Here is a 25,087-nt window from a genome sequence, read left to right as displayed (position 1 = left end):
TTGCAACAAGTCGCGCTGCAACGGGGCGCGCGCGCAGGCGGGAACGCGCGGGGTGGCGGCGCGGAGGTGGGGGGCGGGGTGGGGGTGGGAAGCCGCTGCGCGCGCGCGGCCGCTGAGAGGGAGGGGGCGGGGAGCGTGGAGGCGGGAGGGGGGTGTGTAAGGGGGGGGGGGTGTTTAACCCCCCCGTGCCCGGCGGCGGCATTTCTATTCAGGCGGCGCTGAGGGAGCCCGGCGCGCCCGGTGCATTGTGGGACTGGGCTGGGAGTCCCGTTCGCGGGAGGAGGCGGAGGGCGAGGAGGCGAGCCGGTAAGAGGGAGACCTGAGGAGGGAGGGAGGAAGGGAGGAGGAGGGGGGGGTGGGGGTGCAAGGCGGGGAGATTTAAAGGGGAATTCGCCTCCGCCGTTATCGCCGGGCCGGGCGCGGGGGGCGGCGCGGCACCGCCGGGACGCGGGTTGCCCGCCCGGCCCCGGGCCCCGCCGCCCTCCCTCAGCCCGGCCCCGGGGGAAGGGCGGGGGAAGAGGAGGAAGGAGGGGGGGGTGCGCGCCTCACCGCGCCGCCGCCGCCGCGGCCGCTTTAAAAAAACCCAGCGCCGGCAACGGACGGGTTAAATTTTTCGCCCGCCGACATTTTTTTTTTTTTTTCCCTTTTTCCCCTCCTTCTCCCCCCCCCCTCCCTTTTTCCCTCACGGGGCGGCGGTGGCGGCGGGTGGGGGGTCGCGCTCCCCACGCCCCACCGGCCGCCCCCGCGCGCGCGCGCGCCCTGGGACCGCCGCCCGCCAACCCTGGCCCCCCCCCCCCCCCTCCCCCGCCAGCAAGGGGTTAACCCCGCCCCGGCTGGCGGCGTACCTGCGCGCACGTGCGGCCCGCACCCGCGTGGGCGTGGGTGGGTGCGTGCGTGGGGTCGCTTACCGGTGGCCGAGCCGCCGCCTCCACCTCCTCCCCACCCCCCCAGGCGGGGTTTACCCCCCCTCCGGAGCGGGGAAAGCGGGTCGCTGCCTGCGCTTCCTCCCCTGCCGCCGCCGCCGCCGCCGCCGCCGCCGCCGCCGCCTCCTCCTCCTCCTCTCCGGCTGCACAAAGAGCAGCAGCCGAGGCCCTGGCTCGCTTTTAAAGGCAGCGGCTGGAAATTTAAGGTGTCCCGGAGCCATGCCGCTCCGCCGCGCTCCGTGGGTCAGGGGTGGCGGCAGACCCTCGCCGTGGGGGTCCCGGGCGGCCGGGTCGCCGTTAATGGCCGGCGGGTTGGTTTTGGGTAGGTACCCGGCTTCGGTCCCTCCTCGCTCTCCCTTTTGGCTCCTGGGCTCTGTTCTCGCTGTTCCCCGGGGAGGCAAGGGTTAAACTCCGGTTGTTAATATTTATTACGCCGTTCTTTTAAAGTAAGAAACGCCTGGGTGCCGAGGTGTTTGCCGCTGCTGGGAAGGGATGCTGAACGCTCACGCGTGCCGCGGACACGAGAGACCCGGTCTCGCAAGGACGGTTGCTGCCGTGGCAGTCCGTCAAATACATGGTTGCGTGCAGCTTTGCTCAGGTCTTCGTTAAAAAGTTACCATGTTCGTGCACCCTGGTGTTTCCCATTAAATAAAATCGCCTTTTTTTTTTTTTTTTGTTTCAATATTTGTTTTCAAACCCAGAAACGTGATTTACTGTGCCCTCACAGTCCTCAAGGCTGCGAAAAAGTTCTTGGTAGGCTGTGGCCTCCGCGTCCTTCCCCATGTAAGTGGGCAGGGGGTGCTGAGCGTGTTGCAGTTCCCAGTTAGACGAAGGAAAATGTTTCCGTTGTGGGCCAAGCTGCTTTTTATAAATTTCTGGAATTAATTAGAATGAAGTGCTGAAAAAGAATGAAGGGGGGGGGGAAATCACCGTCCTTGAAAAGCTTTTGTCTCGCGTTTCTGTTGACAGGTTGTTTTCCAGACACTTTTTTTTTTTTTTTTTGATGGCAAGCGCTTAGTGCCTTGCATTGGAAGACAACAGCCACGAACCCAGTTCATTGCTCATCCAAGACACGTTCTTGTAACTGGGGTTTGGATTCCTGCCCGAGCCTGGGCTTTGGAAGGTTTGTTTCAAATAAGGGCCACGCCTCCCAGAGAAGGAGGGAAAGTGCTGTAAAGGGGAGTTGGGCTCCACATCAGAAGTTCTCGGGGAGCTGAAAACTTCAAAAATTCCTACAAAGTATGCTCAATAAATTAGTAGACTTAAAGGTCTATGGAACGGACGTACTTATTAATAAGTGCTGTAAGGGGGAAATCAGTTGCACAGTCTGTAGATGGACTTCTTTCTTACATTTAGCGCTGTCGAACTTTGCAAACACCAGTTGCTTGCCTTCATTTTTTTTTTTGCTTTTCAGCTTAATGGCGTGACCGTCAGTATCAGGTTTTGTCAGCAATGCTGCTGAACTCTGTTCTTCTCGTTGACAGGCAGGATCCCTGCTTTCTAAGAAACTACCGCAGACAGGTTGTTTTCAGTAATTCCTGAAAGCCTCTTCTCTGAGAAAGCTGAATCGCATTTTGTCGCAGCCGTTCCTGTTTAGAAGTCAGTGTCTCGGTTAGGCCTCTTATTATTAGTTTTGGAGTGTGGTGTATGTGAGTCAGAGTGGAAAAACGTTCTAAAATTAGACGTGCATTGTTAAGAATTTTATTAAATGAGTTGCATCAGTGTCTTTCTACGTTACCATTTTAATGGGCAATTCTCTGTATTCTCAGTATCGTTAGTTGACTAAAAAGGGGCTCGAGCGGCAAGAAACTTTTCTTTTCTGCGTTTTTCTGTCTGTGAACATACTAAAAGGTAAACTGGCATGCTCGTAGGTAAACCAGCCTGCTTAACTACAGTCTCTTTGTTCTTCTGTTACCTGCACCAACAGAACACCGGGCTCGTGCTTTCCCCCGAGGAGAACAGGTGTATTACGGAGTTTTGGCTTCTTACCTCAGAACTGAAGCAGAGCCATTATTTGAAAAGCATCTTATTTTTGAGATTAATATGTTAATGGCTAAAATCATGACCCTGCGCTGAGCTGAGTACAAACAGATGTCTCTGCTGAGCCTGTTGCAGGATTGGGGCCTAGGTTGCCTTTTGGAAATTGGCTTCAGTGCTCTGCAAACTGTTATTTCTGTCCTTATCTTGGTGTTAAATGAGGTCTGTGAGTCTTTTTTTAATAAAAAATATATGCATCATATCTGGAAAATAAATTAATTCTCTGATTTGCCTGGTATAGTTATAGTTTTAAATGTTGGAAGAGGAGTCATTCCTTTCATAGTCTTAGAGAAATGAGTTGTGCGAGATGTGCCCCCCGTCTTAACAAGTGAATGGTGTTGAGTGCTTTTCTCTTTCTTTCTATCTTGCTACATGCGGAAAACCTGTTGTCTTGTAGTTCCTAGGATTTTCTAATGTTCCCAATTTTTTATTTTTTTAATTAGACTGATCAGCAGAGGAACTGATACCGTTGCTCTGGGGTGGGAAAGGCCAGCCGTCTCTGGGAGAGAATCATGTCTGTTCGGGAGTCGTTTAACCCAGAAAGTTACGAACTGGACAAGACCTTCCGTCTGACCCGATTCACTGAACTGAAGGGCACAGGCTGCAAAGTGCCTCAGGATGTCTTACAGAAACTGCTCGAATCTCTACAAGAAAACCATTTTCAGGAAGATGAACAGTTTCTGGGGGCAGTAATGCCCAGGTTGGGTAAGTAGTTGCTCCTCCTTAGGCATGTGCGATCCTTCTGTTTGGTTTGCTTAGTGACGTGATCTCCTTTGTGGTTTGTTTAATCAGTTTGAAAATTGTTTGTTTTATAATGCGTGCACAGCATCTAGAAATCTGAGGAATTAATCTCATATTGTCACTTATTGGCATCTGGGATACAAGAATATTATTTAATTATTTTACAGTGTGCTCAACTATGGAGAAAAAGCTGTAAGGAATGGCCATCGTGACAGGCACGTGCTTAGTTAGGTGTTAGTCTCCTCCTGCCTTTCTCCAGTAGATGCTTTACAAACTGAAGTCATATCAATTAATTTCTGGACTTTGGAAATTTATGCAATAAATTTTATGCTGTTAGGTGACTCACAGGTGAAGTTCCCCTCTCCCTCCCATCCCTTCTGTTCCTGGGTCAGAGAATGTGAGCAAGAGAGAACTCTTACTCCAGCGGAGGCTTGGAGCGGATTGTTTCACGATAGTCATTTTTCCTTTCAGTCCTTTCGTTGTTCCCCACTCTAACATTTTTGCTCACTTGTAGAAGCTGCCTGGGAAAGGCTGTCTTTCCAAGACCTCTGTGTTCTTGCCAGCTTCACTTTCTCTTTGGCATTTGCACAATGATGCAAGCAGTAAGGGAAAATAACCTGCACAAGCCAGCTACGTGGGGAACAGGGTGAACGTAGGTATTTTGATACCAGCTACACTCCCTCATATTGATATAGATAAATGAATGTAGATAATGTGTCCAATGACACTTTTAATTCTGTTTGTCTCTTTACTCAGCCCTGTGTATTCAATCTCTGCAGCACAGAATGGATTTTTTTTTCTTCAACTTAGAAATATCAATGTAGTATTTATTCTGAAGTTACTTAATTATCAATTTACTGTCCAATAACCTTATTTAAAATTATTTTAACATTGCTAATTGTCTATTAGTAGGCTAACAGGTTGCAACTCATTATTCTGGTGGAGATTGAATTCAGTGAGAGATTAGTAAGGAGCGCATGTTCTTGCTTAAACAGTGGTGATCTTTGTATCAAATATCTAAGCAATTGTGTGTGGAGCTGGGGTGACACTATAATTTACTATTCTCTAATGAAGGACACTTTCAGCTTCTTTTATCCCCAAATTGCTATTTATATCTTTTTTTCTAAATTAAATAAGTTACTCACAACAGCATTTCAATTTGGCAGATTTCTAAAATCAGTAATAGTTTGGTTTAGATTTCGTTATCCAGCTGTTGTTGGTTTTTGGGTTTTTTTTTCTCTCTTATAAACTAAGTCTCTAAACAGGAATTGAAGTGCTAACAGATCTTTCTTCTCCAGCTATATGAAAAAGTAAAAAATGCCATCAATATGTAGGTATGATACTATGTAACAGGAAATCTGTTAGTAATAGAAGGTGGAGAGTTCAGATCTCTTAAAAATATGCTTTTGTGGTGAGTAGCCCTTTAACAAAGGTGTCTTCGGATAAGTTTGGTGTTATTTGCCTCTGATGCCTTGTGCTGAAAAGGGATAGACAGGTAACTTCACAGCCTGTGCACGTGCGCCGTGCTTTTGAGATGCAGCCAAGAGGGAAGTCGCCAGTGGCAGGCTCAACCTCACTCATTTTTAGTTCTGCAAGTGGCGTTACCCAGAGCAATCTTAAATACGGCTGTGAGCATATCTGTGAGTAAGAAACTGCAGGTTTGATATTAACTCTCAGAGCTGTTACGGACCTTGAAATCACTGTTTCCAGTCACCTCTCTGAACAGATTCACTTACTTAGTCAGTCCTTTTTTGGTGGAACAGAAACGTAGCCTCTGGAGGACTGTCACGGCCCCTTGGCCTGTCTGTCAAGCAGCACTTTTGCTGAAGTTGTGGAAAACTACACAAGAGAAATCAGTCTTGCAGCGTTATGGCATGAATAGGTGAACTGAGGGCGAAAGAGCTCCTGTACCTGAGCCACTTCTCTGTAAGTGCCTGTACACACTTCTCTTGAAAGCGCTGGACATTGTGCACAGTGGCTTGGTAGCTTCTGCGGAGGATGAGCAACCCTGAATTACTGCTCATGAGTTTCTGTCAGTATCCCTTCTGTTCTGAGGCAAGACTTTCTGCCTCGGTAGGCAGGAGAGGCAAGATCCTCTCCACCTACATAGCTACTCCCTGGCAGACCTTCTGCTCCCTGTCCTCAGTAGGACATTAGGTAGAATCATAGAACAGTTTGGGTTGGAAGGGACCTTTAAAGGCCATCTACTGCAACCCCCCTGCAAGGAGCCCGGACATCTCCAACCAGATCAGGTTGCTCAGAGCCCTGTCCAACCTGGCTTTGAATGTTTCCAGGGATGGGGCATCCACCACCTCTCTGGGCAACTTGTGCAAGTGCTTCACCACCCTCCTTGTAAAAAAGTTTTCCTTATGTCCAGTCTGAATCTACCTCCCTCTATTTTAAAACCATTTCCCCTCATCCTATCACAACAGCCCCTGCTGAAGAGTTTCTCCCCATCTTTCTTATGAGCCCCCTCGCTCTATAGTGGCTGGTAGCTCTTGCTCGATAGTGTGTTTCTTTAATACATGGGGGAAAGTTACTATGTGGCATCTGCTCCCTGAAAACTGTCTGGAGACTCTTGCCCTGTGAGGTATGCAAAGTAATTCTAGGCATAGCCGCCAGCCCAGGAAGGAGGTAAGCTGACTGCCATCGGCAGGAGGATATCGGCCGGGAGCGCGGCTCAGCTAGCGTGTTGCGAGTTGTCACCTGCCGCTTTTCTGCGGGCTCTTGCATCGCAGCAAACGCCTGGAGGTTTTGATGTTCCTTATTCTGTTTGAAAGACTCACCATCAGGGAGAAGGCTGTGCTTGGTGTTGTGGTTTTCTCCAAGGAGTTTCCCTGTCTAGCAGGTCGTCTGGCCGCCTTTCCGCCTCACAGAAGCAAGGCGAGGTTAACGCTGTTGCAGAAGCTCCAAGTGGGTGAATCATCTTTCGCCAAGGGCCTAGGCTGTGACTTGTGGCGTTCTTTTTGTTCCTTCTGAAGTGAGGAAATACCCTCTGTGAGAGGCTATGTCCTTTTAAAACTGTCACTGTGTTTTTATTGAGATGGGAGTGATGGGAAAATCTATTTGCTTTCAACAATATGAGTTCACATAGTTCCTCTTAACTTTAAATGTACGTACATACAAGTTCAGATGTTCTTAAAAGCAATGCACTGTTAGCTATGCTTCAACAAACTGTAGAACATTGTAGTTTAGTTCTTGCTTTCAGCTATTTACACTTCTGTTCCGTTCCAGTCAGGTGTTCTCGTTCTTTGCTTGGTCTTCCTCTTATTTGTCCTGCATGTGCTACACGCTTTCTCTAAGGAAGGAATTTGCCGTATCTGTTGGGCACTATTGCGAGTTGTATTTCACAGATATGTTGTATAAGTTCTATTGCTAAGAGCAACAGATAATGAAGGGCAAAGTTACTTACCTCACTGATGGATTTGTCTCTGCAGGAATTGGGATGGACACTTGTGTTATTCCATTAAGACACGGAGGTTTGTCGTTGGTCCAGACAACAGATTATATTTATCCTATTGTGGATGATCCTTATATGATGGTAAGTTGGCTAAATTTAATTGTTAGCTGCATTGCTGGTTTGACTTGTGCTTCTCACTTACCAGTCTGATGGCAATTTTGACTGTTTCTTCCAGATGTGCAGTGCTAATTGTTTGAGTAACTGCATTCAGAGTCATTCCTAAATAGACGTCAAGTGGAAAAGGCATAGTTTCATCCTGCAATCTTTTCCATGTCGGCCAGGAATGCTGCAGTGCTGCTTCTGTAGGTGAAAGTTGGGAGAACTGCCATCTTTAATTCAAATTTCCCTCTATCCCATTTGGGATTCGGCTTGAAAATCCCAAAAGCGGAGATAAAGAGCTGTCTGAAACAACAGACAGTAAACTCCGCTTACAAGCAGAACCGCACTGTAATTGCCCTTTTTTGAGGATCTGAAATAAGCAGGTAACGTGTTAGAACTGGAAATGCCTAAATGACAGTAGCTGGCAATAGCACCTGGCAACATCAGAGTGCTTTGTGAGCTCCGGTTTTCCTTTTGTGCTACCTCTGCTTGCAGATGGATAAGTTGAAATGACTTGTTGGAAGTTGTGTGCACCTTGACTTTGGTTCCTTCTGTGTCCGTATTTCATTTAGTCCGTCTCAGCAGAGATTCCTCTGTGGTGTTATGTGTGGCGGTCATCAGTATTGACTTGAGCAGAAGGTCATGAGGAAACAAATGAGCTTTAAAAAAGGACTTAGGAGAGCTGTAAGGAATTCTACATGAGGTATTCGTGAAATCAAAGTTAGGAGAGTTGAGGAATGCTAGAATTCATGTTTCCTGTGATTTGAATGTGGCTCCTTTGCTTTAAGGCATTTTTTTACTACTGTTTATGTGATTGCATGCTTTATTTGCTGTTGTTGGTTTATTGTTTGTTCTGTGAGACCTGTCAGGTAGGTTTTGGACATGCAATTTGAGATTGGGACCAAATAATTTTTTTTTTTCTTATGCTTGATTAGGTGTTGTGCATATATGCAAGCCTAGCTCCTTTGATTTCTGTTCCAGAAAAGCTTTCCTTCTGCAAACCGAGCAGCCAAGATCTCAGGCTGGCCTCTAGACTACAGAGTTGTTGAGCCCTCCTGAGAAATTTGATTCAAGTGGCTTCCTTTAATATCATGTGGGAACTCATCAGGGACCAGAGAAAAAAATATATATATGTTGTTGGAGAGCGATGTTCAAGCCTATCAGCTGAGAAACTGTCTTTTCTCACTTCATAACAAAAACTTGTGAGGAATAGTGTGAGAAGGCTGTGGTGAAGGGGGAGGGTTGTTTTGTTTGGAGATACACAGGGTTTGAGATGCTGCAGGAGTGAATAGATGAGCCCAGATGAAGTTTAGGCCAGTGTGGTAGGAGTGGAATGTAAATTTGGCCTTAGCCCAGCTTCAGTGGTTGCATCATAGTTACAGTCTATACTGTGATCCACTTGCACCAGCAGCTCTAACTTTGGCATTTTCTGACTCTCAAGTCCTTAACTTTTCTTTCTTGTCAACATTCATTTTAATGTGGTGGCTTGCCACTTCCTAATCTGTTTACAGATGTGTATTTCTTCTTCAGGGCTAGCTGGGAACAGGGATTCTGTCACAAGCTTTCTTGCTGATACCTGCAGCGACGATCCAGCAGGGTTGGAGCTGCTGGATCCTCTCCTCAGACCTCCCTCTCTTGGGGACTAGAGTACCTGGGGGCAACATAAATTGCCATTTTCCTGTGGAGACCAACATCAGCTGGAGGACAGTCAAATGTGATTTGCCATGGGGTTTAAAGACAACTGTTAAGAGAAGAGGAATGGTGAGACTTAGGAATTTTGTGTCCAGGCTGTATAAACGAGTATGCTCTGGACTTTCTGTTCAAAACAGGCAGCTGCTGCCCTGTTTCTCCAGCTGTTTTTTCCCTGGTTTTAGTCTAGACTCTCCCTGACCCGTGCCTGTCATTACCAGTGTCTGTTCTCGTTATCGCTTACACGCAGTATATGCTCTGCGTCTTGCTCTTCTGCTTTGTCTCCTTACCTAGTAAATTCTAGCCTGGTTTTGGGTGGGTGTTCCCTGATTTAGAGTCTCTTTGTTTCTCTGGGCGCAGTGTCTGCCTGCAGCCCCTTGTCTGATCCCTCTTCCTAGTTGGAGGGAGAGGAAGCAAGGAGGAAAAGTCAAAAGTGCAAATGAAGTCCAGGCTGGGTGCTGTCACAGAAGGGATTAGAAAACGGCTGAGGAAGGCAAAACCTTGATATTTCTGCTTCAGAAAACAGTTTTCTCTCACTCTGTTGCTGCCTATTTTAAAACAAAGTTCTGCAGTTATTGGGGAAAAGCCCTCTTCCTTCTTTTCCCCTTTCCCGTTGTTTTTGGCTTTGTTCTTGAAAACACTCAGTCCACGTTGTCTGCAGTATCCTTAGCATGTACACCTGTAACATCTGTGTCTGGCTAAGACTTTTCAGCTTAAATGGAAAAAAAAAAGGAAAAATATGTATAGTAAATATATATATGGGAATATGTATTTTATATAGTATTATATGAATATATACTTCTGTATTTCATATAGAATATTATGTATAAGTATATATTTTTATATGGAAAAAAATATATATAATAGATATTCCTATATATATTGGAAAAAATACAAGCAATTGAAAATAGGTTTCATTCTAAGTATAAAGCCACCAGTAGTAGGACTGGTACTAGGCCTTATCTGTGGCACTTTAGAGATGCCTTTTTGAGTCCAGGAGCTGGAAACTCTAGTTTGAGAGTGGACTTACTTCCCTCTCCATTCCAGGGACCATTTTAGTGCCTTTTTAAGGAGAACCCTCACTCAAGACTGAGGACAGAAGTCTACTACTCCATCTTTTGCCCTTATAAATAGCTCTTAGTATTGCATATAGATCATTGTGTTTCAGTGAGACTAAGTAAATTGTCAGGTACTGTGCAGGACCCAGCTAGGCTGACCCCTGTTTGTGAATCCTGTCATATTTTTCGGTGTGTTGTTCCCTCTGCTGCTTCAGACTTGAGACTTGCATTCCCTGGATTTGTTTACGTAGTGGTTTTGCCAGTTGGCAAAAGCTGTGTTACGTTGACCTCTGACTACTAGAATAGAGAGCTGTTGTCAGTGTGGTTTTAAAAACTTATCTGACATTCTTAAGAGGGCATAAACCAGCAGTTTGCTTGGTAAATACTGAAGATAGTGGAGAATGGTTTGATAGTCCCTTTCCAGAAAAGGAAAATGGCAGGCTTTAGTGTTCTTAAACATCTAGAAATTTAACAGCCAATATCCATCAAACCATGCAGTACACAGCTCACTCTTCTCTCAAACTATTAAGATTTAAATGGTTAAAATGTAGTCCAGTTCCAAATATAAGGGGTTCCCCTGAAGGCACTGGGAGCTCTTGGATTTATGAAAAACTGGATTGTATTTAATTGTGACTTGGAGGTGTTATTTCATGTCATCTGCGAGTGAGGTAACTGTCTGATAATACTGATTTTTGCAAAAATCTTGCGTGTGTGATTAGGCTGTAGGGTTTTGGGGACAGTAGAAATGTGTTTAAATGCCTCCCACCATAAGTCTATCCTCTAGCTAAAGCACATTTCTGTAGTCCAAATTGTGTTGAATAAGCATGTTGTTGTTTTTATCATGGTGGTGTTGCCTCTGGACTTTATGACAAACAGAGATTTAAAATCATAAAACCAGATGTTGGTTACAGTTCTGCAGCTGTAAACCCAAAATGGATTTAATTAAATGCATGGAGTCTTACAGAGTAAGACAACAGAATTTGTCTGTATTTTTAAATTATCTTGCAATCCCTTAGGGCATGTCCTGTATCAGAAAATTCTGCATCTTCATCAGGAAATCTGTTGTCTCCTCTGTGCTGGGTCCACACCCCAACAAACCTTGACTCGGATGCATTAATTTAGTAACGTTAGAGTAGCTAAGCTCCTGTGACACAAGTCAGTCCCGTAAAGTTCATGACCTCTTAGAGGAATCTTCAGCAGACAACCAGGTCCCTTAGACAAATTTTTATTAGTGGAGATGCTCACACACACAAGTCAATTAAAATGTACATGCTGTAGCAAAATTCAGCCTTATCTTGTGACTTGAATGAGTGACAGAGTAGGCACATCTCCCTCACCGTACAGGTGATGGGGGACAGGCATCTTCCCTAGGTAGCTGTGTGGTGAGAAGGCCGGCTTCTGGGAGCCCTGAGCTCTGTAACTTCGGCATGCACTGTCTTCTGCAGACAGCTTCTTATTGATATCCTGACAGAAAAAGCACCTGACTGCGGCTGTGTGCTTGTGGCACAACTGTATCCTCTGGGAAGGAGAGTACTCTCCGAAAAACTCAGAAGTGTAGATGTGGCCTCCGGGGTAGTGCAGAGGAACAAACGGCTTTCTCGTCAAGGTCCCGGTCTCCTGCGTATTCCAGTGGAGAAGAGATCCAGCAATAAACACTTTTGGATTAGCTTCCTGGCAATTGTGAATTACATACCATGGTCGTCTTCATCAGTGTGTACGGTCTTGTGCTGGAGTAAAGTTAATAGGAACATATCAGATTAAGTAAACTGAGCTTGTTATCAAAGCTAGACTTTGAGCTTAACTTAAACCTCTAAAATTAGGCATCCAGTCTAAACTCAGTGTGGGATTCCTGTGTAGTCGGTGAGAGAGTACGTTGATCAAGACAGGTGGGATGAATTTCTCTCTTTACCTGAAACAGAACAAATATTTGCACTTCTAGATGGGTGTGTTGCACGAAATGGATCACGCCACATCTTTGGCTGGGTTTCTTAATGCAGGAGCCTGTGGAATAAGCAGCTGTTTCAGAGTGCAGACTTGTGTGGGAAGTTTTGTTCATGGCAGGTGTTTGTCTGAACGTTCACAGTCAGCAGACTTTTTTTTTTTTTTTTTTGTCTTTCTTTTTCAGGGACGGATAGCATGTGCCAATGTCCTAAGTGACCTTTATGCCATGGGGGTCACAGAATGTGACAACATGTTGATGCTCCTTGGAATCAGCAATAAAATGACAGATAGGGTAAGATTTTTGGTACTTGCTTTTGAAGGAATACCCAAACACCTAAACATGCTTAGAATGTATTTACCTTTAGGGTATTTTCTCCTCAAAATTTGAACCCTTTGAAGGAAGAGGTGGTTTTATTGAATGTCTCAGTTCATAGTATGGGTCTTGCCTCAAAACATTCTGAGGTCACTTGCTAAAAGTTCGGTTTTCTGTGGCATTGTAATCTTCTGCTGCTGTTGCCTTCATCCCCCGCAAAATGGGGTCCTTGCTTATTTCCAATTCAGGTCAATATTGCTCCAAGGCAGCATTTGATTACAAATTGATATATCAGTCTGGACAGATACCTCTAGTTTGCTTTTGCCAGCTTTTTCACATTTCTCTGACGCAGAAGAAACTTAAATAGTTTAGTTTTCTTTTTGGTTTTGTTTCTTTTTGTGTGTGTGTGTGGAAGTGACCAGCATGTTTGTTTGTTTTGCTCTGGCAAAAAAGGGATGTTTATTCTTAGAAGGAAGTAAGTTGAAACTTTGCAGGTTAGTGGAGCCCAAATGCAGCTTGATTCAACTTTGCCTTGTTGCGCTGCGCTGCTGTGGCTGTACCTGATTACAACAGCAGGACAGTTGTTCTGAGTTCCAGAACTCCCATTTCTTTACTTCTTATAAGACCTTTGGAAGAATTTTTCTTCAGCGTAAGAACATCTCTTCACCTCTTTTACAAATAGCTGTAAAACCACAGCTCTGGGATAACATGCAATTTTCAGGAGGCTAACCTCTTCCTAAGGCTGGCTTTTCTGTCGCGAGCTATTTGCCGTGAGGGCAGTTGGCTTGAGTGATGAAAAGCCCTGGACCAGTCTTGAAATGACTAGCACTGCTGTGTATGGAACTCTGACTTCTGTTTTGATCTCTAGGAAAGAGACAAAGTGATGCCTCTAATTATCCAGGGTTTCAAAGATGCAGCAGAAGAGGCAGGAACATCTGTTACTGGTGGCCAAACAGTGTTAAATCCCTGGATTGTTTTAGGAGGAGTGGCCACGACAGTCTGTCAGCCTAATGAATTTATAATGTAAGTTAAATCACCAAACCATCAAAGGCACTGGTCTGAAGGGATACAGTAAAAATCCTTTACATACCACGTTGTGATCTTGTGATCTGTCTCCTGATGAATAAAGCAGTACTTTCTCCTTGCTTTTGTCTTTAGCACTCAACAGATGCCACTTCTCTTTTGTACATATTTGCTTTTTTAAACAGGATGTCCTTTTACTTCTCCCCCCTCCAGTATCTTTTGATCCTACTCTCCTTTTGACAGGAGAGTTACGCTTCTAACCTTTAAAGGTACTGATGACTGTTTTGGGACACAAATTTCTGTCATATTTGTGCAGACATTTTAATCCATCTCCCAATTATCTTATTGATGCTGTAGAGTACTGCAGAATTGCTGTGTTTACAGCATTCTGTCCATTTAAAAGTAGCTGATTTTGAATGTCCCACAGTGGCATTTTACACTCTGCGAATGAACTTGTTCGTGATCCTAGTGATGGTTATCTTATGCCCCAAATAACAAAGGTCAGTTTTTTTCCCTTTCCTATCTTACATCTCCAGTAAATTGAAATAAAATATGTAATTTTGTGTGTGTCTGACTGCAAGCATTGTTGTATTCCAAGAAATAAGGATTAGCACTTTTAAATAAGCTTGCAGCTTTTTGCTCATATCCCATGGCAATGAATCCCAAAGGGTAATTCTGCAATTAGTCAGTTTTTTAACTGTGCAACGAGATACATGGGTCTGTGAAAACGTAATTATCAGCACTTATTCCTAATAGCATGTGTGAATCTCACAATGTAATTAATATATAAATTCTTTGTTTTCAGGCCAGACAATGCAGTGCCAGGAGATGTGCTTGTATTAACTAAACCCTTGGGAACACAAGTGGCTGTAGCTGTCCACCAGTGGCTAGATATTGTGAGTATGCTGCAAAAAAAGAAATGGAGAAGAGGGATGTGAGTTAATGGTGACCTTCCCCATTCCCTCATAACCTCAAAATAACAAAGTTCAGCAGCATAATAAGTACACTGAGGGCTCGGTTGGGAATGATCTACCATCTCTCTCTCTTCCTTCCTCCTTGGTGTCTCAGCCTTACCTGCTTCTGTGCAAAACCCTTTTGGAATTGAGACAGTTTACTGTTTTGTGCTTAGTGAGCCCATCTTAATTGCATCTAATTCTTAGTTAGTTCCCAGGCCTTGCTGTAATAAACAAAATTGTTTACTAACAGAACAACAGACTAGCACTCTGGGTAAAATTATGCCCTGCTCCACCTGCCAAAGTAATTGGCAAAAGCTTATTGATGGCAATTAGGCCAAGATTGCTGTCTGTGTTCACGGGCTTTCTGCTTGTGTACATGGCAGTATATCTACGTTTCACATGTATTACCCTGTGCATTCAGTAAGAAAATTTCTAGCAGCATTATGTATGTAGACGTACTTCCATCTGTTACTTCAGGCAAAAATGTAACTACTGAGCTGAAAAGTGACTGCACAATTGGCATCCGCTTATGTTGTCTGGCTCCCAGTACGTGTCTTTGGAATTGTAACTGCTCAGTTTACACTTTAAGAAGATGCATCTCTTCTGCTTTTGGGACTATTGAGCCAATAGACTGGCAGAGGAGAGAGCTGGAATCTACTTTGTCTTGGCCGTTGGCCACTACGTTGTCAGATGAATTCTGGTTACCAAGCTTGTGTTAGCAGAAGTGGGAGAGAACCAGTTTCAACCTTCATTGGAGTATGAAGCGTGAGCAACAAGAAAAAATTTTTTTTTTCTCCCTCATAGGGTCTGGCCTAGCAATTTTGACCTCTGCAGAATCTTGCATTTTCCAGTCAGATATAAGGATCAGAGCCTTAGATAATCTTGGTATGAAAATGAAGTGAAACAACAAGGCACCATTTTTATAGTATGTTTTCTGGCTGTAATGTTACTTCTTTACATATCTATTATTGTACTGACAAACAGACTTGCAAATTAAGCATATTCTGAATTTCCACATAATTCAAGTACTTCTAATTTTCTTGACTGTCAACCAGAAGCACTTTCTGGTCTGAAAAATGAGGATAGCAAGGAAATCAATCCCCCTATTACATGTAAACAGAATATATCTTTGATTGTGGTAGGAAAATTTCCAAGAAGCTGTGCTGCCTTTTCTTTAGCTTTGTTTTGTGAAAGAGTAGAGAAAGTGAAACTAGAATTAGCCATCACAAATCCACCCCAAATCAAATTTTAGTAGGGAATTTGACTTTGCATTGGAAAATATGTGGGAGAAGGTACATAGTACAGCAAGTTTATGCAAAGACAAGAAAGGAAAACTGGAGTGTAGAGATATGTGGCTGCAAAACAAATTTTAAAAAAGGAAAAAAACACACCTAAAAGCTGAGGTATTTAAACAGAGTAGCAAATGAGTTCCTGGTGACGAGTGAAAGGAAGATCTAAATGGAATCAAAATTTGTCCTCCTTGCTTGGTTGCTGCCAGCATTGTTGCAGCCAAGCCCCAGCTGTGTTGCTGGCAGCAGCTACCATGGGGTGCAGAGGAAGAGACTGCACAGAGTCTGCAGGTGGTGAAGCTGTTTGCTGTGGCTTTGGCTGCCTGGCTGATGATGTAGACTGATGAGGCTGGCCCACAGCTGGGAACAGGCATCCCTTTGCCTTTTCCTCTTTCAGCTGAAAAGCATGAAAAGGGTTGCTGTGATGTGCCCCTTCAGAAGGGGTTTTCTAGCCCTTGCTGTTGTCTACAGACCCTTCCCATTTTGACATCTGAGCTAGTTTTTAAAAGTTGTTTGGGGACTCTTTTGAACTTTTCTGCCTTTGTTTCCTGTCCACTGTCCCCAGTATCTGATTGCTACAGTGGAGAGGAATTTGCATCTGATTTGTATCTTATCTGTTTTTGTGGCTCTTCTAGCCTCAGCCTTAAGTTCTGCCTCCACCTTGTTTGCAATTTCCATTCCTGTCATCTGACTGGTTTCCATTCCACAAGGAGCCTCAGTACCGTGTTTTTGAAAACTGAGGCAGAATGACTGCTCGGGTTTTTCAGTTGTACCCACAGTAAGAAAAATCACTATTCTGTACCCTCTCTAATAGCCTCATGGATTTTTTTTTTCCTGCTTGCTCTGTCTCTTACTTAATTGGTCAGATCCAATTCAACCCAATTTCAGAAGCTCTGATCTTACAGCTATACTTCCTTGCTCTTTAACAAATGATTTTGTTTTGGCTGACCGGTCTCTTTCCCCCTCTTGCTATTTCTGGATTTTCTCTTACACCCCTCAAAGTCAGCGCTCAGTTGTTAAGGATAACAGCTCTTTGACAAGATCCTTCCCCAGTGCAGCATCCTATACCAGTTCTTAGTTTTTGCACCTTTGTTTTAATAAGAAGTTTGTTCTGTGGAATGGCAGTGTAGGCGTTGTGGCCTAAAATCCCTATTTTTGTTTACTTTCGTTCTCTGTAATTTTATTTCCATTGCAAAAAAAAAAAAAAAAAAAGGAAGAAAATTAAACCAGTTTGTAGAGTTGCTCTTAACAGCTAAATAGTTGCTTTGTTTCATTCCGGATCTGGAAATACTTCAGCTTTGAATGAAACAATTGCCCTTTATAAAGGTACCATTTCCTAAATTGTTCTGAGACCCTTTGGGGATGAAAAGCCTTGCGAAGCATGTGATGGAGGCATGAGTCCATACAAGACACTGGAGAATGGGTGGAAGGAGATGCTGGTATTAAACTGTAAAGGAAGCTTACAAAACTGCCTTAATCCGAACTCACTAGAGTGATTACATCCTGCCTTAGCGTACATTCCTCAGATCTGGACTTGTGGATGTCGGTGGCCTTTCTCAATCAAAGTGTCCAGATGTGAAATCAAGAATTTTTTTCTTAAAAAAACCGAGAAGCCAGAGATTACAAATTTCAACATCCAGTAAAAAAGTGCTTTTCATTTGGCTGCGGATTTCAAGCCAGAGAGTTGCCTTGAAGGAGTTCTTTGCCCTAGGGTAGGTTCTTTCACTCCACTCTGCTGCTGAAAGCAAGGTTTGAGGTGCTTAGTGCCTAACAGATCTTGAAATGAACTTCACTTAGCTACAGCAGAGTAAGGCGCACACCTGACTGTTGAACCTTTTGCCCCTCTTCAACTGAGTTTAAGAAAAAAAAAAAAGTAATGTATTTTGGATAAAGGATTTTTTTGAAGTGATAAGGGTGAAAATCTAAAAGAATCCTCTATTTCATCTATTAGCCAGAAAAGTGGAATAAAATCAAACTAGTGGTAACGCAAGAAGATGTAGAACTAGCGTACCAGGAAGCAATGATGAATATGGCACGACTGAACAGAACAGGTAAGAAGAGATGCATATGTTGGAGGGGGCAGAGGGGAGGTTGTGGGTTCTTCCAGTTCCATACTTAATTTAATTTCACTGCCACGAGGAAATGTGACACAGCTGCTTTATCCTTTCCTTCTTCTGCCTCATCTTTCTGCTGTTCAGTGTTTGTGAAGCAAGCAAATTAAAATCAAACACCCTCTTTTAATTACACAGCAAAAACACAAATGCTGCTGGAGATGATTATGACTCATGTGGGTGCTGCAAGTAACATCCCAGTAAGTTAGAGGATGTTTTAAGGAATAAATCCAATATATTTCCCTTTATCTTCGGTGGCCAGAGAACTTGTGAAGGCCTGACTGTAATAAGATTTTAAAAATTTGAAATAGAAGAAAAAAAGGAAAAGCTCTTCATTTTGTATGCTTCAGTTTAAATTTTTGGTTTTTAATTTTGTCATGTTATTCCAGACATTGGGAGGCACATATGTAGCACATGTTTTCTTTTCTGTTTATGGGTGGTTTTTTTTTCCTGTTTTTGTTTTTTCTTTTAATTTTGGTAGGGGAAAGGTTCTGCTTTTACCCTGGAAATTTTAATCCAGGATTTCCCTTCTTTGTTCAAAGTATATTTGGAGAAGCAGAGAATTAAATTACTTCTTGGATATCTAACTTGGATAGTTAAATATCTCTTCTCACATTTGTTCAGTTTTCGTTTGGTATTTATGTCATCCCACTGGTTTTCAAAAAGTCTTCCAGGAAAAATAAATGACCAGGATTGTCTTATGGAAAAGAACTCGGGCCCTCCTCACGTATTTGGAAGCACCAAAGAAGGGCAAAGCGTTCTTGGTTCTGTTTTTCTCAGTTCACTCTCCTCAGGCACCTCTAACAACATTTAAATGTTCTGAACTGGAGCTATTGTCCTGCGGGCAGAGGTGCCCTTCTCCCACCCAGGGCTCTGTGGTTGAAAATGCCCAAGAATTCCATGAATGCATAGGTGGGGAGGCTGGGGCCCTTCCCCCACGACCTACAGGCTTTGTTCGTGAGCTCTTAAACTTGCCGTGTCCAGAACTTAAGTTCTGGTGTGATAGTTTTATGGAGTGGCAGGGAAAGGGGTGTGAGAAAACTGACCCAGCGTGAATCTGGTCCTGCCCCTTAATGAGCAAAGCTGAGCTCAGAACCTCAGCTTTAGGAAATTTCAATCTGGAGCAAACCCCTGGTTTTTGGGCTGCTAATATAAATTAGTAGCACGTGTCTAATAGAGCATGCTCGTAACTATAACTTTGGTGCTGGATTTTCAGCATTATTTAATAAGTTAAATACAAGTTCTATTTTTTAAGGGTTACATGCAGTATTGGTGAATTCCACTTCCTTCAAGCATTATTTTTTTTTTTTTTGTAATTGTTAATACAAAAAGTAACCCAACCTGATTCAAATTAAAGGTATGCCACTTCATTCAAACTGTGCACAATATTATTGAAGCATTGCTTTTCCTGGTGATTTTTCTGATCTTTTTTGTTTTTCCCCTGCTTCTCTTGTAGCTGCCGGCCTCATGCACACTTTCAATGCACATGCAGCTACAGACATCACAGGATTTGGAATCCTGGGACATGCGCAAAACCTTGCCAAGCAGCAGCGAAACGAGGTGTCCTTTGTTATCCATAACCTTCCTGTTCTTGCCAAGATGGCTGCTGTCAGTAAGGCTTGTGGCAATATGTTTGGCCTCATGCATGGGACTTGTCCGGAGACTTCAGGTAGGTGACAGTTGTATCACCCTCTTCCTTCTCTACGCCGCCACGTTAGAATTTAATAACGTTTGAAATGCACAGATCATGTGCTTTGCATTCAGAATCACAGTTGGTTTGGCAGATAGCCAAGCTAATGAGCATTAGCCACACAACTGTTCACAATTAACTTCTCCAGCCTGACTTCCAAACCACCATCCTGTTCTGAATGCCTCTTGCTTCCTTATGAAGCACTGTTGTAGAAACCCTTGCTGTATCTAGAATGTTTTGCAGCTAGAAGTTAGTTATTATTCTGAATTCTTCTATTTTTCTCTTAGCTGTAAACTCCAGAACAGTGAATATCTGAAAATCCCAGCACCGCTGGCACAGTTTTCTCAAAGGTAAAGCCACCTGCAGTGGGTTTGCCAGTCAAATGAATGGTGTTTTGTTTCTCATCATGAATATGTGTCAAGTTTAGTGCTGACTGGGCCAGCCTCGTCACTGAGGCCTCTGTCCACAGCATACAGAATCCAAGAATATAGTGGGGTTTTTTTCCCTTACACATGTGAAATCTGACTTTTAAGGGACTGTGGCTAGCAGGGAAAAAAAAAAAAAGAAAGGGGAAGAAGAAAAAGGCAGTTGGTCTCTGACCCATTCATTACTTGAGTTCACTGCTTAATAAAGCTGCCGCTTGCGGTGACAATGAATAGAACAGACATGTACTGAGAATTGGGCTATGGACACCCAGTTCATTTCAGATAAGCATTTAAGTAGTCATCCGATGATAAGAACTTCTGATGTTTGAAACTTGCCTTGTTATTAAGTGTAGGCCGCTTTGCTGACTAGCATGATCGCTGTCTTCTGCTGGAAGTCTCTATCCTTAATTTTCCCCTTGAATCTTCTGTCCTGTTCCATCTTGTTTTTTCGTCTTTAATCTGACTCTTTGGGAAATGGAGAAGATGTAGCAACAAATCTGTCTTTTTGTCTTATCTCACTTCTCCACCCTCTTCCCGCTCTCCAAAAGTGTTATCCAAGTTCTCTGCAGTTCACAACAGAGGGGGGCCCCTTGAAGCAAAACAGTCTGAAGATCTGGAAAGAAGCATCACAGTGAGAGCCATAAACTTTTCCCCTAGTGAATACACAACTTACCGTGATCTGCTGAATTCTTCCTTAGCCATCTGTGTTTAAACAGATGCTCTGTCCTAGGGAGACTGTATGGCTCAGATGATGTGTAATAGGATATGGGACGTGAACCTTTTCAGGAGTTCAAATCCAGCGTCAGTCAGCAGAGACCAGAAATATCTGGTGCCAGTTTGGCAAGCTCTGTCAATAAGATTGGTAGCACCAGACAGTTTCTTACTACCTAGGAGTCCACATAACCAGAGTGCTGGTAGCATTTGTTAGCGGTTGCAGAGAATCCAAAAAATAGCACGGACAGAGAGCTGGAACTGCAGGATGCTCTTTCAGGTGAGTGGCTGTGGCAGAGCTGGCCTGGGAATGGCTTAGCGACAAATGAATGCTTGCGTCTTCAGAGCTGCACATCCTGCACCCTGGGGATATCCAATTCTGTCTTTTCATTGAGGAAATGTAAAACGGTGGGAACATCCTCACTGCTGTGCTTGGAAGCGGAAAAGAGTTGACTTCAGAATGTCTTTTGGGACTGAAAGCAAGAGGTGTCTTTGACATGCTGAACGGCTTATGTTTCGACATAGATAGATGATGATGGAAAAAACAGCAAGACATATCTGGTTATTTGTGAACTCTGGGTGCCTCAAAACACGTATATTTGATTTCATCGCAGCGCTGCATTTCTCGCATTAGAGGTGGCTGTAGGGATTTGTTACAGGGCGGTGTCTGCCAAATATTAGAAAAATCCATAGCCATGTGGACACAATAGCTCTGGTGTGAAGGCGATATAACTGCAGTCCCGTAGGCTTTAGGCTTAGGCTGCATAGCCTGACACATTGCAGCAGTGGGTACTGGCTTGGGCACAGTGTGCTGGGATGGCTGGTGAGCACTTCATGTCCTGGGGTTGATCTGTAGGAAGGCAAGCATTTGTCTTGCTGTGCCTCTGCATCCAGTTGTGAGGATGCCTTTTGGGGGGCTGCTCAGGGCTGTCCGTATCGTAATACAGATACGCTTTCTCTGTTGTCTTAGACTTCCAGAAATCATAGAATGGTTTGGGTTGAAAGGGACCTTTAAAGCCCATCCAGTCCAACCCCCCTGCAAGGAGCAGGGACATCTCCAACCAGATCAGGTTGCTCAGAGCCCCGTCCAACCTGGCCTTGAATGTTTCCAGGGATGGGGCATCCACCACCTCTCTGGGCAACCTGTGCCAGTGCTTCACCACCCTACTTGTAAAAAATGCTCTGTCTGTAGCTGCTTCATTTGTGAACAGATGTTTTTCAGCAGAGTGGGCAGGCAATGAGAAATTTACTGGAAAACTATTTGAATGGATTTTAAGACTGTTGTTTTTGTTCCAGTGTGCATTTGCTGGGCACCTGTTGACAAAAGTCAGTGTTGAAAAGATCTGTTATGTCATCTGTTCCATCCTGCAGGCACTCATGCTTATGGTATATTTTCTTAAAATCACAGTTTTTTCATAATTTTGTGCTCTCTTTTAAATATGTAAAGGTTAAAGTTGTGATCAGGCAGTTTCAGAAAACTTAGTTCTGTTTATTAGACTGGCTGTTTGCAGCCCAAGTTACTCTACGTGGGATGCTCATGTATGTGAGTGTTTTTGCCTGTCCTTTTCTAATAAACTGTTGACTGGTGTCAGCCAACTTTTTTTAGTGTAGTGAGGCATCTCAACAACGTGGTGTTTGTGTGGATTTTGTGGAAATCAGCAGGTGGGTAGAAAAGAAGGGCTAGGTTAGTGCCTGACAGGAGGCAAGGTTAATGATGTCATCCTCCTGTTAGTCGTTGCGGGAGGAAGACATTAGCAGGATCGAGGAAGACATTAGCAGGATCGAGGACACTTGGTTTGGATCCATGAACTGTTTGTATCTCTGCTCTTAATTGCAAAGCTTTGTCTGGTCTGCTTTGGGAGTTTTCTGTGTCCACTTCCCTGCTCGCAATACAGCTGTTAAAACCAGGAGTGTTTAAAACCTCTTACAAAAAAAAACACCGTTACGTTTTTAAAAAGGTAAGCCAGGACAGACACCAAGTATCCGCATCCTGAAGGAAGCGTGCAGCAAACTCTCAGACCGCCATAGCCATTTGTTCTTTCAGTCTGCAGTTTGTTTGCGTTGTCTTCAGCAACGGCCGATGCAGAACTCAAAAACTTGGTACACCACAAAATGCTGCTTCCTTCAGCGCAGAGTGGCACTGCTGCTTCCTTTTCCACAGGCACGTTGCAGCAACTTAAACTCCTGGTGGCCATGGCATTGCACGAGTGAAGGCTTCTTGTAGTTGTCCATGGGACAAAAAACCAGAGCAGCTAGAATGTCAGTAACATAGACTAGGCTAGAATACACAGTGGAAAAGGACTTACCCAAAGGGTTAGAGACTGGTCAGTCTGGCAGAGAAATAATTACAATCCCTGCAGATAGGAATCCTACTGCTGATCAAGAGTAGCCTATTGCCTTTATTATGAGATCAAACTTCCCAGCAGGTGGGAAGCGATTTTTGATTGGAAGCTGGGACTTGGAAAAGCAAACATGAAGGTGCCCAAGGTGTGGTAGCACCAAAAGATTTAACGAATTGGTCATAGTCCCCTGGAAATTTGTGCCAGAGCTGACAGTGAAACTCGTTCTAGTAATTCACACACCAAGCCACCTTTTTCAGTGCTTTGAGATCCTCAGAATTGAAGTGTTCTTAGGTTTGATAACTGAATGGCAAGCTTGCTAACTAGTTGTTGCGCTGCTTCTGAAAAGCATGCATTAGTAAGTAAAATATTTTTCACTTGTCTCTGAGAAAAAAAATCTTGTGGGGAAAGGCTAAAAGTTAGAAAATTCCCTAACAAAAGGGTCAAAAGGACTGTCACTGGGAGCACTGGGTCAAGCCTATGTTTAATTTTCTGCCTTTTGCATCCTCTGGTAGTAGCCCCTACTTTGAATGATTTCATTGCAGGCAATGGGATTACTTGCAGAATCAGCTGCTACCAGTATGTGGTTATAGGTGTCTGAAGATGACCTTTATCCAAAATGTTTCTGTCTAGAGGCACTTTGCAGTCCTCCGTTGAAAGTTCACAATGCTGGTTTTGTTTCAGTATGTCATTTGTTGGCATCACTATGAGGGCCTTTTGCCAGCATCTTTTGTGTGTATTTGGCTTAATTGACATTCCCACTAAACACGGAATTCAGGCACAAACTTCTTGCTTTACAGAGAGAGCTCAGGCTTCCACTGGGTCTTCTCTTGGAGTCACTGAGGTTCTACAGAACCCCCTGAAGTCACCAAGTGCTTGTCTAAATAGGAATTTGGCACATCAAGGTTGAAATGCTTTGCAATCAGACATTTTAATGCTCTGGTTTTTTTTCCTTTGCAGGAGGCCTCCTCATCTGTTTACCGCGAGAACAGGCAGCACGTTTCTGTGCCGAGATCAAGTCTCCAAAATACGGCGAAGGTCACCAAGCGTGGATTATCGGCATCGTAGAGAAGGGCAACCGTACAGCCAGAATTATAGACAAACCACGAATCATTGAAGTTGCACCACAGGTGGCCACTCAGAACGTGAACCCAACGCCCGGTGCCACCTCTTAATATAGATGAAATAGCTGTTTGTTTTTAAATAGATCTATTCCTTTATCATCCTACAATTTAAAGAACTGTAAAAAGAAAAGAAAACTTGTTGTGTCTGCACATCTGGTGGCCTTAGGTCAGTTTATGAGTGGATACAATTAATAAAATAAAATCCATTGCCTTTTTTTCCTGTTACATTAACTGAAGATGCACCTAATCTTGAGGCAGCTTCTGAGTTGAGAATTATATTGTTATCCAATACTGTTGATTCATTTTGAATCTTTAGACACTTATCTCTTGCCGCATAGGCTCTTTTTAAAGGTGCTTTCACGTAGCACAGACATTACCGGTAGTAGTGTCGAATAGCAGTTTGTGTCCTTTCATTATGTGTATATTTATCATAAGTCTAATTTTGATGCCTTGAGTGATACTCCAGAGAGGCAATAAATTGATAAGTGACACAGTGGGTATACCCAGTAGTAAGAGGGTTGCATGATTACATTCAATCTTTGATTTTTTTTTTTTAATTTTTTTTTTTTTTTGTAAGGTTTAGTCTTACCAAGAGCATCTACGACCCTGGACGTTGCTTGGTAGTGCACTCTGTTTAAACGAGCAAGTGCTGACTTTGCATGGAAAGCGCTTCAGAGTTGGAGGATTCATTTTTAATTTCATTATTTGTAGACCTGACAATATTTACTGTATTATCAATGATTGTTTTCTTTATTGATAGTAAGGAAAAATAATTTTTTTTTTTTTTTTGCAATGTGATTGGATGTGCTATAGTGCAACAAAGGTTTTGCAGACCAAAAGGAGGTTACTGTATAATATTCATTTACAATTCACTATATAAATAACTACACAAATAATTTTTAAATATAATCAAACTAAAATAAACTTCTGTTCTGTGGATGGTAGTGTTTAATACATTTTATATTTTGTATAGTGATTACAAGCCTTTTTTGTTTCTTTAAAATCAGCAGCTGTTTAGTATAATTCTTAGTATTATTTTGTTCTTTGCTCAAATACATTTTTGTGCACGCTTTTGTGATCTGTGTTTAAAATCTACATTGCCAACATTGCAGCCTGAACTTAAGCTTGTTATTCGAAATAAATATTTAATTTTTTTTA

General features: G+C 43.4%; 1 protein-coding gene across 4 annotated transcripts; it reads left to right on the top strand.

Moving 5' to 3' along the window:
• Positions 1-169: 169 nt before the first annotated feature.
• Positions 170-25,087, top strand: SEPHS1 (selenophosphate synthetase 1). Of its 4 annotated transcripts, none has more exons than XM_086745302.1 (10): positions 1,051-1,245; positions 3,404-3,665; positions 7,139-7,242; positions 12,133-12,240; positions 13,130-13,284; positions 14,090-14,180; positions 17,481-17,580; positions 19,097-19,309; positions 19,618-19,680; positions 23,766-23,896. In XM_086745302.1, the coding sequence occupies exons 2-9, from the start codon at positions 3,473-3,475 to the stop codon at positions 19,644-19,646; spliced, it is 993 nt and encodes a 330-aa protein (XP_086601428.1). In that variant the 5' UTR covers positions 1,051-1,245; positions 3,404-3,472; the 3' UTR covers positions 19,647-19,680; positions 23,766-23,896. The 4 variants fall into 4 exon arrangements, with proteins under 4 accessions (XP_086601416.1, XP_086601428.1, XP_086601409.1 ...); XM_086745296.1 differs by lacking the exons at positions 1,051-1,245; positions 19,618-19,680 and adding exons at positions 1,993-2,046; positions 2,693-2,774 and having other exon boundaries at positions 23,766-25,087; XM_086745290.1 differs by lacking the exons at positions 1,051-1,245; positions 19,618-19,680 and adding an exon at positions 170-306 and having other exon boundaries at positions 23,766-25,087.

The sequence above is a fragment of the Chlamydotis macqueenii genome, chromosome 1 (genome assembly GCF_036417535.1).
Source record: "Chlamydotis macqueenii isolate bChlMac1 chromosome 1, bChlMac1.mat, whole genome shotgun sequence".
NCBI lineage: Eukaryota > Metazoa > Chordata > Aves > Otidiformes > Otididae > Chlamydotis > Chlamydotis macqueenii.
This window is presented reverse-complemented; position numbering and strand designations above follow the sequence as displayed.